General features: G+C 37.2%; 1 protein-coding gene across 1 annotated transcript in view; it reads right to left on the reverse strand.

Annotated features, from left to right (window-relative positions):
- Positions 1–657: 657 nt before the first annotated feature.
- Positions 658–16836, reverse strand: part of LOC139135374 (aminopeptidase N-like) — a 38379-nt gene continuing 22200 nt past the window's right edge. Inside the window, exons 3-17 of the mRNA XM_070702737.1 lie at positions 15966–16098; positions 14915–15069; positions 14247–14360; positions 13564–13704; positions 12441–12572; positions 11720–11892; positions 11450–11559; positions 10631–10764; positions 5867–6070; positions 4792–4877; positions 4281–4391; positions 3963–4124; positions 3433–3561; positions 2584–2656; positions 658–1746 (exon numbers count right to left, since the gene is read on the reverse strand). Of these exons, the coding sequence (XP_070558838.1) occupies positions 1585–1746; positions 2584–2656; positions 3433–3561; positions 3963–4124; positions 4281–4391; positions 4792–4877; positions 5867–6070; positions 10631–10764; positions 11450–11559; positions 11720–11892; positions 12441–12572; positions 13564–13704; positions 14247–14360; positions 14915–15069; positions 15966–16098 (2019 nt within the window). The 3' untranslated portion in view covers positions 658–1584. The remainder of the gene's footprint in view (positions 1747–2583; positions 2657–3432; positions 3562–3962; positions 4125–4280; positions 4392–4791; positions 4878–5866; positions 6071–10630; positions 10765–11449; positions 11560–11719; positions 11893–12440; positions 12573–13563; positions 13705–14246; positions 14361–14914; positions 15070–15965; positions 16099–16836) is intronic.

Genomic DNA, 16836 nt, shown 5'->3' on the forward strand with positions numbered 1-16836 from the left:
CAGTTCAAACTCTATAAAACATAAAACTCTACAATTTTGTAAGTAAACTGGAGAGGGCGGTGTCAAACGTCTCCAGTTTTGGTCAAACACTAATGTCACAACTCTAGCTTTTCTTCACAATAATTGATGTCGATAAAGTCCTATCATCAGATTCATCTGGAAAAAAGTCTACATGCGGTGAAAATAGGATTAGTCAAAACCGCGTTTCATACATTTACGTATATACCGTTCCAGCAGGAGTACCTCAAGCCCCATGATCTGTCATGAGTTGTTGAATCAACTGGTCGGCTGGATGGTTTTTCAACAGATGTACAATGAAGTGGGAATAATGTACCCATTATAGACATTGGAGGCAGTAACGATAAGTCAGGGGTCTTTTGTAAATTTGGACCACAGTGGAAATAAGTATGTAACTGTGGACTTTTCTGTGTAATCCATGTACGATATTGTTGTTTTGTTGGTTATTTTGTGTATTATGCTGTGAAAAATAAAGTTAAAAAAATGAAAGTGGGCATGACACCTATTTTGGCTTTTTATGTTGTAAAGCTAGTAAATACATCAACGGTACTTACCTCTCAGCCATAGCGAGAGACAACTGCAGCTTTGATAATAAATGGAACTCTCCAAGTAAAATAATGTGAAATGTGCAGTCTCGTGTTGTCTGCCATGTACAACAATTTATTCAGTTTACTTTAACAAATTGACCGAATTACTATCCATATTGTAACTGTATTGAAAATATATAAAGTAACAGATTGGCGATTAAATTGAATTAAGCGAACAAATGATTTGTTGATTTACTTCGCCGTATTCTAGCAAATTTGATCTAATAAAGTTACAGAGTTCATCTTAACGGCACGATCTAGAGTTTATACAGAAAATATGCACCCGTCCGGCATCATAGAAAAGTACAGTTTGCTGTTCTTTAATAAGTAGTCGTTACCGAGTTACGCAAGACTTGACAATACGTCTGCTCTACATTATCTTTAGAAATGCAGTTTGTGCAGAGCGATTTATCATTTCTTCAATGTATTCATAAAACAAGGGGTAGATACGAATGAAACATTTAGTTATTATCATTACTAACGAGTTTCTTTCCATTGTACATCGTGTAGTAAAATATTACATCGAAACATCTACACATTTCATAGACAAAAGAGTATTAGGCAGATACAGATACAGTAGATACAGTAGGCAACATTCAGTAGGCAAGACTAAGGAAAACTGGGCCCACACTGGATAATAAGACAAGTGAACATTATCCCAGTTGCTTCACAAGGTTATAGGTAGAGTCAGTCGGAGGTGACAGAAGCCGGAGCACGTGACCCGTACGTACGCGGCTCAATTTTTCAGTCTGGGACCTGCTAAGAAAGGGCAAGTTTTCATAACGGATAATGATCGGAGTATTACCCCAGTACTCTTTAGGTGCGCCCTCAAACTCAACCTTACAAGTCAAGATTTATTTCCTCTTCCTCTGTTCAAATTTGAAATATCATTAAAAATCTCGTCGTGAATCTCGGTATTTTTAGCAAAAGTTCATCGAGTTCATCTCGTCACGTCCTCACATACAATACCGAGTGCTATTTACTCCACTGTTCTATCCAAAAACTCCACAAGCCAGTCCTTGATTTCAGCGGCGTTTCTGTCCATCCAGTCGATGTTGCCCTCAATCTTCTGAAGGGAGTCGTAAAAATTATTGGCCGCCGACATGGGCATATCGGCATATCTACGTCCAAAGTCTTCCATCTGTTGACATGGAGCAGAGGAACCCCAGAAGTTTGGCTAACAAAAGGCTCAGATAGTTGAATTAAAGTCAATTAAAGAGTTCAACAGAAAAAAATAGTTTTTTTAAGAGAAGTATTTTTCATATTAGTCTTATCTATGAAATCTTCACTTTTCCTCTCTAATGCCTTCTCTTTAAGATATATAACTGATTAAAGGTATAGAGTCACCTGTAATCTAAATATGCCCATATATGGTCAAAGGGGTGTTCCTCGGTATTCAAAATGCCCATGTGAGGGAGCTGTTTTTAAAAAGCGGCCACCCGCTTAAAATCTGTGATTGGTTAGATTTTCTCTTTCCATGGTAACTGTGGCAAAATTGGAACAGGTGACAGATTCGTACTTCACAACGATAGTAACATAGAAATGGTAACACGTTTATTAGATGATAAGAAATTCCTTCTAAAGATTTCAATTATTTTAACACTTGAAGTTTGATATATTATTTTTTAAAGTTCCCTTCGCTAGTTTCTTTTATACTACACTAGTCTGTCGAATTATCAGCGGAAATACTACCCGTTGAACAGGTACATAAATAGTAAGAGAAAGAATAAAATGAGATAATAATAACCGTTTAAGTTTTTTTTTCGCATAAGGAGCATGATTTTGTATAATTATGATGAAATGAAGTTGATTCACTTAGAATTGCATACATCCTTATTCCTAAATCCCTCATCGACATTATGGTTTATCTATTTCGGATGATACTTTTTGTTCTAATCGACTAGAGTAAGCATACTAGTAATGCACTCTATGGGAATATTTATACACCCTGTTGGCTGCCTTTGTGCTATACTCATACCTCAGTTCTGTCTCTGCCAGTGTTCATCATCGTAGCAAAAGACCACACAGTATCGTACGCAGAGTCGCCCAATCTGGATGTAAAAAGGAACATTGATTGAAAGAGTCGTACTCTAATTTGTAGTCACTGTAGTGACATCATACATGTTCTATGGCCCTAAACCCTGATGTTGTATGGTTTGATCGCCTTTTCAAATAAGCCATACCTGTGTGTTTGTAAAAACACCTATTCGGTAGTCTTGCAAATACAACTAATATACATAAATAATGAACAGATCTGAAAGGCATCAATCGATCAGATGTCCGGCAATAATACATAATACTAGTATCCCGGGGCTTGTACTTTTAAGATGAACGACTACCCAAACTGTGTTTTTCGGATTGTCGATTTTTCGGATTCTACTTCATAACTTTCGTGAAATTATAAGGAAATGTATTGGCTATGTCAATTTCACGTCATCAAAAATACATCTGAGAATTTATCACGTGGATAATTTGCTGATAAATCGTACTATTGTGGTTGGTATAAGAGCAAAAAAAATATTTGAAGAAATTTATTCCAACAGTGAGGGCGGTGATGACAATTTGTTTTGTCGAACCATTGGGTTCTTTTGCCTGTACTTAATTTGGTACAGAGTTAGCGAAAGAAACAAAAGTTTAGCAATTCAGACTGCAGTCCAAGGGAATTTATATATTTTCCTGCCCCGTAAGTTAAAATGCCCTTGCATTCGTACAAGAACTTTTATGTGGCTAACAGTTTGAGTTTTTATTACTCTTATCCACGATCTTCATAATAACCTGTCAATATCGAGTGAAGGTAGATCTTACCTTTGACCTTCACACAACCTACCTTGAATGCAGAGAGTCAAAATTCTCGTTCACAAAGTTCCACGCCAGGTTAAATCCCATACCAGAGGCATCTCGGACAAAACCGATGACAGACTGTGTCTCACTTGTTTCCAAATAGTATTCTAGGTAGCTGTTAGACGACATGATATCAAATGTATGTTAGTGAATTTAAATAGTGGATGAGTGGCGATAGGAACAATTCCAACAGAAAACTAAAAGTATCAAAGTGACTCAACTCTCTAAGTCTTAGAAAGACGTATTGTTGAAAGGTTATAGACGATATAGAGCTCAATTGCCAGTCGGACTTTAGGAAAGGATGGCGGTGTTACGAGAAATGCCGCGTAGAAAACAAGCCTTCTACTGCTTATATGTGCTTTGAAATCATGATTGATGCAGTCCGGACGTAGGTGGCGTGACACCGTCTCTAACTGCACCAGCTACTGAGACACAATGATATAAGTTAAGCGTTAGCATAAAGCATCCAAAACCACAAGTTCGCAAGCACGCTGCAACATTTTTCAGAAAACATACCCTTGAAGTGTGTACGAGTTTCTGCTACATGCCATTGCACGCTGTAAAGCACGCTTTTCGTCCTCGTCGACTAGATGTTGGTCGAACGCAAATACCCATTCATTGTCTCCTCCGTAACGAACCGCCGTGCAATAAACTGTATCCTTTGTGTCTTCTCTGATTCTGGAACACAATAGGGAAACTAGTTTCACTTGGGTGAGTCAGGCATTTGCATGAGCGATATAATTTTCACTGTCATTCCCCCAAATGTCGTGTGCCCAAGCGTTGTCGAGGGTCATTTTACTACACAACAATCAGAAAATAAGAATGGTTTCTTACTTTGAGTTGTTAACCTGAGCCATCCAGGACGTAAACTGTTCAGATGCCGTGTTTACGCAATCTTGGTTGCCATATTTACACGCCAGTTCCACCGCTATAACTCGATTGTGACTGGAAGATATCATATACAGATCCGTTATACACATCGGCTGAAAATGAGATTACGGCTTTTCTACACCTAAAATGTCTGTTGGTATCACAATTATGTTTAAGTAAATTGTGAGCTGCGATTAAAGTTTTTGTATATTTAATAAAAATGTGCAACATTAAAAGTTTAAACAATACATCTGATAACTGCTCTCTTTGATCTAAAACACCTTCAAATTTCGGTAAATGTTGACACGACAGAATTTCTGACTCGTGCTCACGAGATCAACATTAGACATTACTATTTCGCATACAACACAGTTCGATTGTATAAAACAGCATGTGCAACTCTGATATTCTCGAAGCCTGAATGTTCAGTGCACGATGTACTTGTCTGTGCCTAACTGATCAAATGGTAACTCACTAGTCGATGTGGTCGTCTTCCAATGCTTTCTTGAAGTCCCAGCCGAGTTCGCTGTAGATTGGATCGTTCAAATGGCGGAGATATTTCTGAAATGGTCACCATAAGAAAGGATAAGCAAGGTCACCACAAGATGGAAATAAAGCCTATAAGCCTTAAAGGCTACTACACAGGTGGACAACACTTTCATTTGCACTGAAAAACCGAATGTCGTGAAAAGGGACGTATGCCTACTTATGGATTACTTTGTATATCACATTCTTTGATCGACTCAGTCAATCAGACTCAATCAGAGATCTTTCAACTCTGAAACTCCCAGAAGCTTGCTTTCAAGGCCCATCAATAACCTGTATGAACTCATTTTGAAACTTATTTCTCGATAACCCAACTCAGCTTTTCCCCTTAAACATTGAACAAAGGGAATCTGTCATTTCGAAAATCAATTTTTTTTGTTTCTCCGACTGTTAGGATCGAACACATAGGCAAGTGTCCTTGAGAAAAAAGGAGAATTAATTTTCAACGCGTAGATGGTATTGTTCCCCAAATGATGTAAACAAATTGAGAATGAAGATATCTTGAATAAAGCGCAGTGTGCAACTCATGGAAAGATATTTGGATGCTCGAATTTGTCCAATTCATTTCTGGTCTACCGCTTATGAGGGGTCATTTTAAAGTTCTTCGGGTAAGAAAAGTTTCAAAGTCTTAAATTTTTGAAAATTGAAAATTAATTTCTCCATAGAGTTAACACTGGGAGGGCGGCCATTTGAATTTCGAACATTGATACATCTTTTTATCTGGTACAAAAGTTTGCACGTGGACCGCTAGTTTGAAGGGAATGGTTGAAAGTTTCCTTGAGGAAGCTTAGGACAAAAGTTTAAGGCTTTCGTTTTCGAGGTACACAATACCTTAACCCAAAACTTTGAATTGAGAACAGTGTTTTCATTCTCAGTCATTAGCATGGCTTGACGTTTCTTTAAGCAAACAAAGAACAAGTGTTTGGATTATTTGTATCAAATTGCCCACAATGCTATGTAAATGTGCAATTGTCTTCGGAACAAAAGTAATGCAAGTCACCCACCTCGAAATAACCATAGGTTGATGTCCTCCATAACATGGTGTGTGTATATCTTAAATTATCTCTTGTTGTCCGCCAAGCATTATGACTTCTCTCCTCGGTGAGATACTCGATAATTTTCAGTGGAATTACGTGATTCGAGAGCTGAGATTGTCCTATATTGAAAGCATCGCTGATCAATGATCCGCGGTTACGGATTGGAAACACCTATCGATGAAAGAAACATTGTTTAGCACCCAGGTGGATTTAACCCTTCCAAAGTTAACGAGCGTTGATATGCAGTAACCGACAATCGCTTTCATCCACGCCAAAAAACATGACATGTCGATGGATAGCTTCAGAATGACTTCAACCCAGTCGACAAAATGCCAACCACGGTCACAATTAAGTTCAAATTTGAGAGTGATGTAGATTATATTTTTTCGAAGGCAATAAATTATATCCTATTCAACACTTTGTACTTGACAAACACCGATCTGTCGATAAAAATACAAAAGTAGTAACTGTTACACCATAAAGACAATTCCGCTTATCTGAGTTGGGTGTTGAAGAGTCGTCATCAAAACAAATATTATTTATCCAATGTCAACACCACCAAGGACTATAGTGCAATGGTACGTCCCAACACTATAAAGGGCAAACATTCTACAGGTAAAAGTAGTCTGATGATTGCAGGATGCATGAAACGTAAGTAACAGATTTCATTACTTCGTACTTGAAGTTATTTGTGTTACTATCTATAACGCTCTGCTTAGCATCGAGCACTGTAATTTCCCATGAGGATATCAGTATACTTATATATATATATTTAATTCTTTACTTTACTTTATTGCCAATTCCAAATATAAGTAAGTATACAAGGTATACAAAGTATACAATGACGAGGAAAAAGGCAAGTTGGAGCCAGGAATAATAGCTCAGAGTTAATCGAGCCTGGCCCCATTTTCATGAAATTTACATTGCAATATTTGTTTTAAAGGGCTAATTATGTCAATTGTTAATCAAAATTCTATATTTTAAATGAAAAAAAATAGATAAACATTCACACATCTTGGTATTCACTTATGAGATGCTGTCTTAATGAGTTTATAAATAAATCTCTTGTTGCACTTTGTTTGACAATATTGGGTAGGCTGTTCCAGACTTTGGCACCCATATATGAAATTGCAAACTGTCCTGCAGTTGTACGTACTTTCTGTAAAGGCAAGTTTTGACCTAGTTTAAATCGAGTGTCATAGCAATGATCAGCCAATCTAAAGTAATCACTCAAATTATGTGGTATATTTTTATGATGCAAATCAAACATGAATTTTCCCAGAAGTAATTTATGAAGTTTATAGACATCCAGTATACCTAGTCTAAAGAATAAAGGTGCAGTAGATTCTCGAAATCTTGAAAACGTAATTATTCGTACCAGCATTTTTTGGGTGATAAAAATCTGATGTAAATATGATGGATATGTACTTCCCCATACCTCAAGACCATACATAATATTTGGTTCAATAAAAGCTTTGTAGAGCAGTACTAGAATTTGCTGTGGTACATAATTTCTTAGCCTAAATATGATTCCTACTTTTTTCTTATACTATTATTTATCTCATTAATATGAAATTTCCATGTCAAATGTTTATCAAAAACAACCCCAACAAAAGATGCTTGTAGAACTTCTTCTATGATAACATTCTTTACAGATAAATTGCCTTGTAGTGTTACAGAGTTACGATTGCTGTGAAAAAGTACATACTTTGTTTTACTTATATTAACTGTCAGCTTATTGGCATCGCACCATTGAACAAGTCTTGTAAATGTACATCCACAAAAGAAAGATTTACAGAGCGTGTTTCACGTGAAAAAGTGTGGAAAAGGTTGGAATCGTCGGCAAAAAGCCTAAAGTCAAAAAATTTTGAAGAATTAGGAAGATCATTGATGTACATCAAAAATAGTGTAGGGCCAAGTACAGAGCCCTGGGGTACTCCACATGTAATTGGTAAATGTTGAGACATACATCCGTCAACAAAAACATACTGTGACCTGTTATTTAAGTAGTCTGTAAACCAAAGTAGTGGAATTCCCCTAACACCATAATGATGAAGTTTTGAGAGAAGAATAGAATGATCTATGGTATCGAATGCCTTGGCGAAATCAATAACAATACCAATGGTAGAATTCCCTTGGTCGACTTGTTCAAGTAAATTATTCATTAAACTAATAAGAGAAAGTTTGGCACTATATTTTTCTCGGAAACCATACTGATGCTTATAGAAAACACCGTGATTATTCAAATAGCCAACCAATCGGTTATTCACAGTTTGTTCAAGAATTTTACTTATGAGCGGCAATACCGAAATTGGACGATAGTTTCCCGGTATGTCCCTCGAACCCTTTTTAAAGATAGGAACCACTCTTGCTATTTTTAATGCATCAGGAAACTTACAATATTTAAAAGAAAGATTAAAAATATAACAAAGAGGTTGAGCAATATACTCTGCTGCATGGTGAATAAGTTTTGCAGGTAAGTCGTCATAACCGGTTGCCTTCTTCACATCAATACTTGTCAACAAATTAACAATTTCCATTTCTGTTGTGGGATACAAAAAGAACGAATTTTCTAGGGGATTTGACAGATAATCTGCAAAGGAAGTGTGAGGAGTATGTATTTTTCTGGCAAGATCCGGTCCAACGCTAGTGAAAAACTTATTGAACCCATTAAGAATTTCATTTTTTGTACTATAAGTAACTGTATTTTCATTATCGCCTGCAGAACATGATAAATGTCCTGGTAGAGACATACCAGGTTTCCTGTTACGTTTACCAAGTAATTCATTGATGATCTTCCATGTTCTTGTGGAATTTTTACTATTTTCAATAAACAAGGACTCGTAATAATTACGCTTGGCAACTCTTAGCACGGTTGTCAAGATATTTCTGAATTTTTTATACTTGACCACAGTTCTAGCTTCGTAATTCGAATGCACCATATCAGCAAATAAGATGTGTTTCCTGTGAATTGAATTTTTGATGGAATGGATCGTGAGCAAACAGGTGCATGTCTATTACTGTAATAGTTAAAGGTTGAATAAAAACAGTTATATGCATCATTAACATCTGTACATGAATAAACATCGTTCCATGATTGCTGTGATAAATCATGTTTGAAATCTTCCAATCTGAAATGTTTGTAATCCCTGTAAAAAATTTTGCCATATACATTGAATATAGCAAAGACTGGCAGGTGATCTGAAATATCACAAGCAATTGTACCTGTATAAATGGAACACTTATTTATGTTTGTATAAATATGGTCTATAAGGGTTTGTGAAACATTTGTGACTCGAGTCGGGTTTGATACCAACTGCTTCATATTTAAACATCTCAGTACAGTGTCAAAGTGATCTTCTACAATATCATCTCCTTTTGACAGGTCGATATTGAAATCGCCAAGAAGGATGCACTGCTTCCTATCAAGTTTGATATCTTTTAGGACCTCTAAAAGACTATTTCTAAATTCTGGTACACTTGTATTTGGCTTCCTGTACAGTATTCCTATGACAAATGTTTGTTTTCTATCGATTACTTCTAGCCAAAGAGATTCTGAATGTACTACATTACATGATAATACTTTGTACGTAACAGAGTTGTGGATATAGGCGGCAACACCGCCACCCCTTCCAACTTCACGACAATTTAACTCTAATGAATATGAGTCAAAATTAAACAAATTACTACAACCTACGTTCCAGATTTCGGACACTCCAACGATTTTGAACTTTTCATGCAAAATATCGTCATACATCACAGCAAAATCATCAAAATTCTTTTTTAATGAACGAACATTTACATGGGACACTGTGAACGAATTTTTAATGAAAGAGTTGAACACGTTGATGAATTCAGAAGGCGTGATGGCACCACTGGTACAGGAGATTCCATGAAAAGATATTTATATTTATATATTATATATATATAAGATATATATATATATATATATACACATATATATATATATACACACACACACATATATATATATATATATATATATATATATATATATATATATATATATATATATATTATATATATATATATATATACAAGTGCCCAAGTTCAGAGGTTGCCATAAAGCCATTATGGTGATAACCGGGAGGGCACATTGTATACATTTTGTATGTATGTATATATATATATATATATATATATATATATATATATATATATATATATATATATATATATATATATATAAATAAATGATGATAATAACTTAAAATTATGTTTCCCAAAATGTGAATATTAAGAACGGATTTTGTTTCTCAAAATCTGAATGTTTAGACTGCTTGCAATAGATATTTTAACTGAGGACTTATATTGTCTTGTACGAACAGACATACTTAGAAATTTGATCAATTTTGTTCTGTTACTCGTTGAAATAGAACCGAATGCCAATTTCAGTCAACTTACTCATGTAATTGACCACATTTCGTGTCATTAAGAAGCAATAAGCAGATTGATGCTTTTGAGAAACTGACACAATGTTGAGTGTCACTTCAGCATTTTGTAATTTATCAGATAACGTGGAAATAAATCACTGTGTGGCTGTTCTTCGATTGAGAACGGACAATCAAATGCCACTGTTCGCTGCTGCCCTGTTCCAAATGTTCTAAATGTTACCACTTTAAATGGAAGGTGGTTCTGGATATATCCCATCTCTAGTGATACTACCAACAGCCAATGAAATATACTTAATGCATTATTTAAACATCTTACCGTGTGATCAGTCCGTAACTGCATCGCTAGATTTTCCCAGTTTTCGTTTTCGTAGTTGACTCTGTAGAACATATCCTGATTGATGTTAACGATGAACCAATGATCGGGGTCATCCGTGGTTATGGTGAAATCAGCTGTTATCAATATGAAAATTGCGAAATAATATATGTATTAACACAGTTAAATAATCAGCACATATCGTCCATTTATGAAAGTGCTGAATATATTTATTTATAGTACACAGACGGTCACAGGTGTTGTATGACATTACGTAATCATGATGTAACAATTACTATTATTACACTTTGTTATCATAACTCATGTTCAGTCTTGTTAGACGATTAAATGGCAAAAGAAAATGCAGTTGAAGCTTTTGCCAAGATTGCGGACACGTGTAATTTCTATACAAAAACCAATGAAATGGGATACACTCTCAGACGTATGAGCAAAGCTATTATTTCAATTGTCATATCCTGACCAGCAATAGCCCCCAAGCACAAGTTCATGGTGTATGCATTCAAAAAACTAATTTACCAGTACACTCTTCAGACAGCAGACCACTGCGAGGTTTCAAAAGTGACGTGCTAAGAACACTCATTTAATTCGGAAAACCTAGCAGTTCCCTCAGTAAGTTCAACAATTGTCTCGGAATGTGCTGCGTACAAAGCCGTAATCCTCACCTCATAACGAGTAAAAATGAGCAGAAAGACTCGCAAACTTTATGCACACAATGTGAGCCAAAGAATACATTAAGATCAAAGTCGTTAGGCAAAGTAACGCGTAGACTCGCAACTAATAAAGCGCTATATGTATACTTACCTGGTCCTCTGTTCATCCACTTGAAATTGCAATATGTGTTCTGAGCACACTCAGTGGTGAATACTTGCTCATCTTGGTCAGTCCACGTCAGCGGTACATACCACAGGTACCTAGAACACATGAAACATCAACTCTATATACTTGAGTGTGTAGAGTTCTTGATGTCCGAAGTTTTAAATTACCTGTATTATGTTTACAATCGATTCGGATATCAAACACGGCATAGTTCAAAAGCGTGAAAACGACCTCGAAATCCAGAGTTATGCATACCCAAGGTCTTCGTGCTTATCATCGGGTTCATCATTCGGGTACTGTAGGAAATGTTGTTGTTCAGCGTGGACATCTTTACCATTTCTTGTTACAGTGATGACCGGGTAGCCAGCTTGTCGTACCCACGTGTCCATCACCCTTTTTACATCGGTTCCCATGTGTGTTGAGTCCGCCTGGTAAGACATTGTGACCGATGGGAATGAAAATTGCATGGTAAATATTCGAACATCATGTTAAAATACACACATAAGTGTGAAGACACGTGGTGCGGGTGGCCATTGCTATTGGTCAAACTAACCCCCCTTCTGACACCAATTGACAAAGACGCAAAACCTAATCAAATTTATCTAACACACAACTTTCAAAATAGTGCAGAGCATCTGTACACGAATTGCAGGTCATTCAGAAAGATCGCAATGCACAACTGTTTTGTGCAGATTGCAGTTCGTATCCCCCTGAAACGAAATGTACAAAAGTGATTTTCCTCAACCGTTACTTCAAATCTAATTTGATCTTCTGTTTGCCATGTCCCCCTCCTCTTAGAAGGAAATGAAATAGATGTTCCTATCCACCATTCTTACGTAAAGGTTGATAACTGATCTTGTTTTCATTGGATATCCACTGACAGTGCGAAGTGAAAGTTGCTGAAGGCATACACACTGGCTTCAGGTCGAACAACATCGAACTCCAAGGTGCATATAAAATTGGCAGTATCTCTTACCTCTGTGAGAACACTGAAGAGGTCGTCGGAAAAAGCGACGTCAAATGCATACCTCCTCAAGTACGTGTCCAAACCAGCACCGAAGGTCAGCTTTCCTAAAAAGCCCATCATCATCATGTTGAGGCAGGCTCCCTAAGATTTATCGTCAAAAAACGTCTACTGACAATCACGACAATTTTCATGAAACGTCACTAGTCTACAATGGCTGCACACTTATTGTCGAAAAATATACCTGGGGACTTTGACACGCGCATCGTTTATTTGCACTTCCCAAACTTGCCTATTCACAAAGCAGCTACTTCCGCGAATAAAATGTGTGGGCCCTTACTTTCTCCATACCGTGTTAGTCACTTTCTTGGCAAATATTTCGCCTCATGTGGCAAGGGATACGTACGCGACAGAGGGAAGCTTGAAATTGCGAATGGAAGGAATGGCGTTCCAGAAACTTTACTACCACTGTGACAGTGGATGTCGCCTATCACAGAACTCTAACCATCTGCGCATGCAATAGACTATGTTTATATATCAATACATTGCTATCCACGACGAATGTGTGAACAATAAAACAATACTTGCCAAAAGTATAATTCTCATCCTACAGAAAGGACTAGAAATATTTGATGTCAGACGACACCTTTACATTGAATTCATAAGTTAAACATCGACAATATAATCTTTGTCGTACAGAAAGGAAAAGACATATTAGATATCAACAATAAGAACATTTATTCTTGCAAAACGACTAATTGTCACTGGACTTGCGATCTACACTACATCAATTCGCCAGAATTCGTCGTAAGTGCAATACGCAACACGACTTTGTTGCAATCAAGTGCAAGGCTTAATTCTTCAATATACTCTATCTTCACTGATGCTATTACTCTCTTCTGTTAATGTAAAATCGTAAAACTACTAAACCTGTAATTATCTGGTCTTCCAACATTCACTTATTTCAGTGATAGGCATATTCATAAGGATTGTAGATGAGCTATTGAAATTCTTTTGTCGGGCAAAATGCGAGTAAAGGTATTCAATTTCAATTTCCGATGCGCTTTAAATGAGTCCCAAATGAAAATGTGGCGTATCAAAGCAGAATCGCCTGTGTTATAGAAATTGCAGTTACCTTGCGATATGCGATCACATCAAAACCATCTTCTATTTCTTGTACCCAGAACACGTCCATGGTGATTGGACGCGATGATGTTGATATGGAGTCCGCTTCAAGAGCCGGGAAAGTGGCAAGCCCTGGGTAGAATTCTTGATACTGAACAGCGATTAAAGAACAAATAGTGATCGGTTGTAAGTAAGCAATTCTCAGCTGACGAGTAATTCACGGTACTAATTCACTGTCCATTGTACTTTAGGGAAGGAAGGCGTGCTTGCCACACGCTGTATGAACAGTATTGTACACAGTACGGGTCAGACTGCAAATGACAGTTATAACTGAGATATAAGTTGGAGTCAATAAAAATGCGAACTGGTAGTTAAATAGAAAACCGTACAAATGTGTGACAAAAAACTCCAGCTGTTCAGCCATTGGTCCATCAAAGTCAAGTCTCTCTCCCCCCCTCTCTCTCTTTCTCTCTCCCTCTCTCTCTCCTCTTCCCTCTCTTCTCTCTCCCTCCTCTCTCTCCCCCCTCCCTCCTCTCTCTCTCTCTCTCTCTCTCTCTCTCTCTCTCTCTCTCTCTCTCTCTCTCTCTCACTCATATGCTATAATATTGCTCAATTATTAGTTTTAGTGGGATCTAATACGAAGTCAACTGTAAATGCGCTATGTCCCTGGATAGCGGGTTTGCCTGTCCTTACCATGTTCCATTCAGGATGGATTTCATGGACGCCAGAATCTTCCAGAAACTCCGCAAAACCCTCGTTCAGCCATAGTTCTGACCACCATCCACACGTGACAAGATTACCAAACCACTATATAACAAGAATATGAAATCATCAACAGGCTATAATACGATGTTCTGCAATGCTGCTTGCATAATTGCTCTGACTTGTGTAAATGTATAACAAAAGAGGGTACGGGAAGGTTGAGTTGGAGTACCATGTGTGTTTCTTGTGATGACTGAGATAATGACTTGCTAGACTATCACATCATTAGCTTACTGTCTTCACCCAATCTAGGGCGATGAAACCACATGATGATAGAATAATAGGGTCCAGGCAATGTCGTCATTCACGTGACTTTACATTCGATAGTGATTCCAAAAACGACAATGTAGGTATCTTATTCGAAAACAGAAAATTCAATTTGCTGAGCTAGAGAACCTTGCTAGTACGTAGTTCCTTTGTCTGAGTCACTAAGTCAGATTAGACATATATTATCATTGTCTGACCGTGCTGTTTTGTTGTATTTATATCATGCATACACAAAAAATCATATTAGTCCTAATTTATACAAAATGTGCATTACCTTCTTCAACCAGAGAAACGTTTAACATTTGGTCGCTTAATATTCCACTATGCATTACCTGATGCACAATTTCGTGACCTATGACCCGTGCGATAGACTGTTGTTTTGATGCAAAGTCAACATCTTCATCAAACAACATTCTCTCTTCCCTGTACAAGACCAATCCCCAGTTTTCCATGGCTCCCGCAGCGAACTGTGGGATCGCGACCATGTCTGTCGTAGGAAAGAAATTTAACACCTTACAGATAGAGATATTGTGCGAATAAATTGATCCTTTAGCAGCCTGCAGCGAGATCTACAATTAAGGTTTCGAATGTTTTGCTCTACGTGATTCCCGTTATTAAACTGAGATGCAAGGTATAAAGGCATCATTATTTGTGTATTGACAGAACCACTGTGTAGTGAACTATACTGTAGTGTTGTGTAGTGTACTGTGCTCTGCTGTACTGCACTGCACTGTCCTGTCCTGTCCTGTACAGTACTGTCCTGTCCTGTCCTGTCCTGTACTGTACTGTCCTGTACTGTACTGTACTGTCTGTACTATACTGTACTGTACTGTACTGTACTGTACTGTACTGTACTGTACTGTACTGTACTGTACTGTCTGTACTGTACTGTACTGTACTGTAGTGTACTGTCCTGTACTGTACTGTACTCCTGTACTGTACTTTCTGTACTATACTGTACTGTACTGAACTGTACTGTACTGTACTGTACTGTAGTGTACTGTACTGTACTGTACTGTACTGTACTGTACTGTACTGTACTGTACTGTACTGTACTGTTCTGTACTGTCTGTACTATACTGTCCTGTACTGTACTGTCCTGTCCTGTACTGTACTGTACTGTACTGTACTGTACTGTACTGTACTGTACTGTACTGTACTGTACTGTACTGTACTGTACTGTACTGTACTGTACTGCACTGTACTGTCTGTACTATACTGTACTGTACTGTACTGTACCTATCGCTCTAAAATGATTTAAAGAACCAAGGTATAATGTTGCACACTTCTCCAGGAACTTCCATGTATTTTGAGTAACTGCAAGGAATCACTTTTATTAGAGTCTTTAAGCCTATAGATTTTATCCCATTTCTAATCACTCACCCATTTTCACAAAGGTACCATTGAGGTTGTACGGAATGCCGATGATATCCGCGTAGAAATCCGTCATGTTTGTTCCAACCATCAACGAGTAGTCCAGTGTATGTACCATGTCAGGGCGACACCACACGCGAAACTACAAGGGTAATGCAAAATTCTCTCTTTCATCAGTGTAATTGAAATTAAAGAAGGGCGGCTATATGCGTCTTGCATGTTGGTTGGTTGATTTTAGCCGTTGTAAATGCACAGACACAGAAACGTAAATAAGCGTTTAATTTGCTCCTTAAATATTACCGATTTTTTATCTTTTTAAGTTTTCATGTCATTATCTCATTATCTTTATTTGTCATATTTATGGTTGTGAAAATTATATAATTCAAGTTAAGGTAGAATGCGCCTCTAGGACAGGTATTTTGGAGGTGAAATTTTTACAGTAATTTTCTGGTCTATCAGTTGTATGGGAATATTTTAATCTGGTTGACTAAAGTGAACCATCTTATTTTTGTGAAAATCGCACTTGAGTTTTCCCTTTACAGTTAACAGAGAGATGACGGATATTTTGAATTTCTAGTGAAGATAAATAGACAGTGAGTTTCTCTATTTCCAAATTTGTATGGTGTATTGTCGATTTTGAAAAGAAATGGTTGGCAGTTTCCCAGAGGAAAGTTGAGCACAAGTTTAAATCTGTCGGTGTTTCGGTGCGCACTACTTTGACTGTCCTAAAACCATTAACACTTGTTTAACACAATTTATACCATTGAGCCGCCATTTAAACGACAGTCAGGTAAACAAACCTACTACGACTTCAAAGGTCTGCTTGCGAAGTGTGCCGATTCGATCCACGTAAGAAACTGTTGGGACAATTTAAAATAGT

This window comes from Ptychodera flava, chromosome 6, assembly GCF_041260155.1.
Source record: "Ptychodera flava strain L36383 chromosome 6, AS_Pfla_20210202, whole genome shotgun sequence".
Classification (NCBI taxonomy): Eukaryota; Metazoa; Hemichordata; class Enteropneusta; family Ptychoderidae; genus Ptychodera; species Ptychodera flava.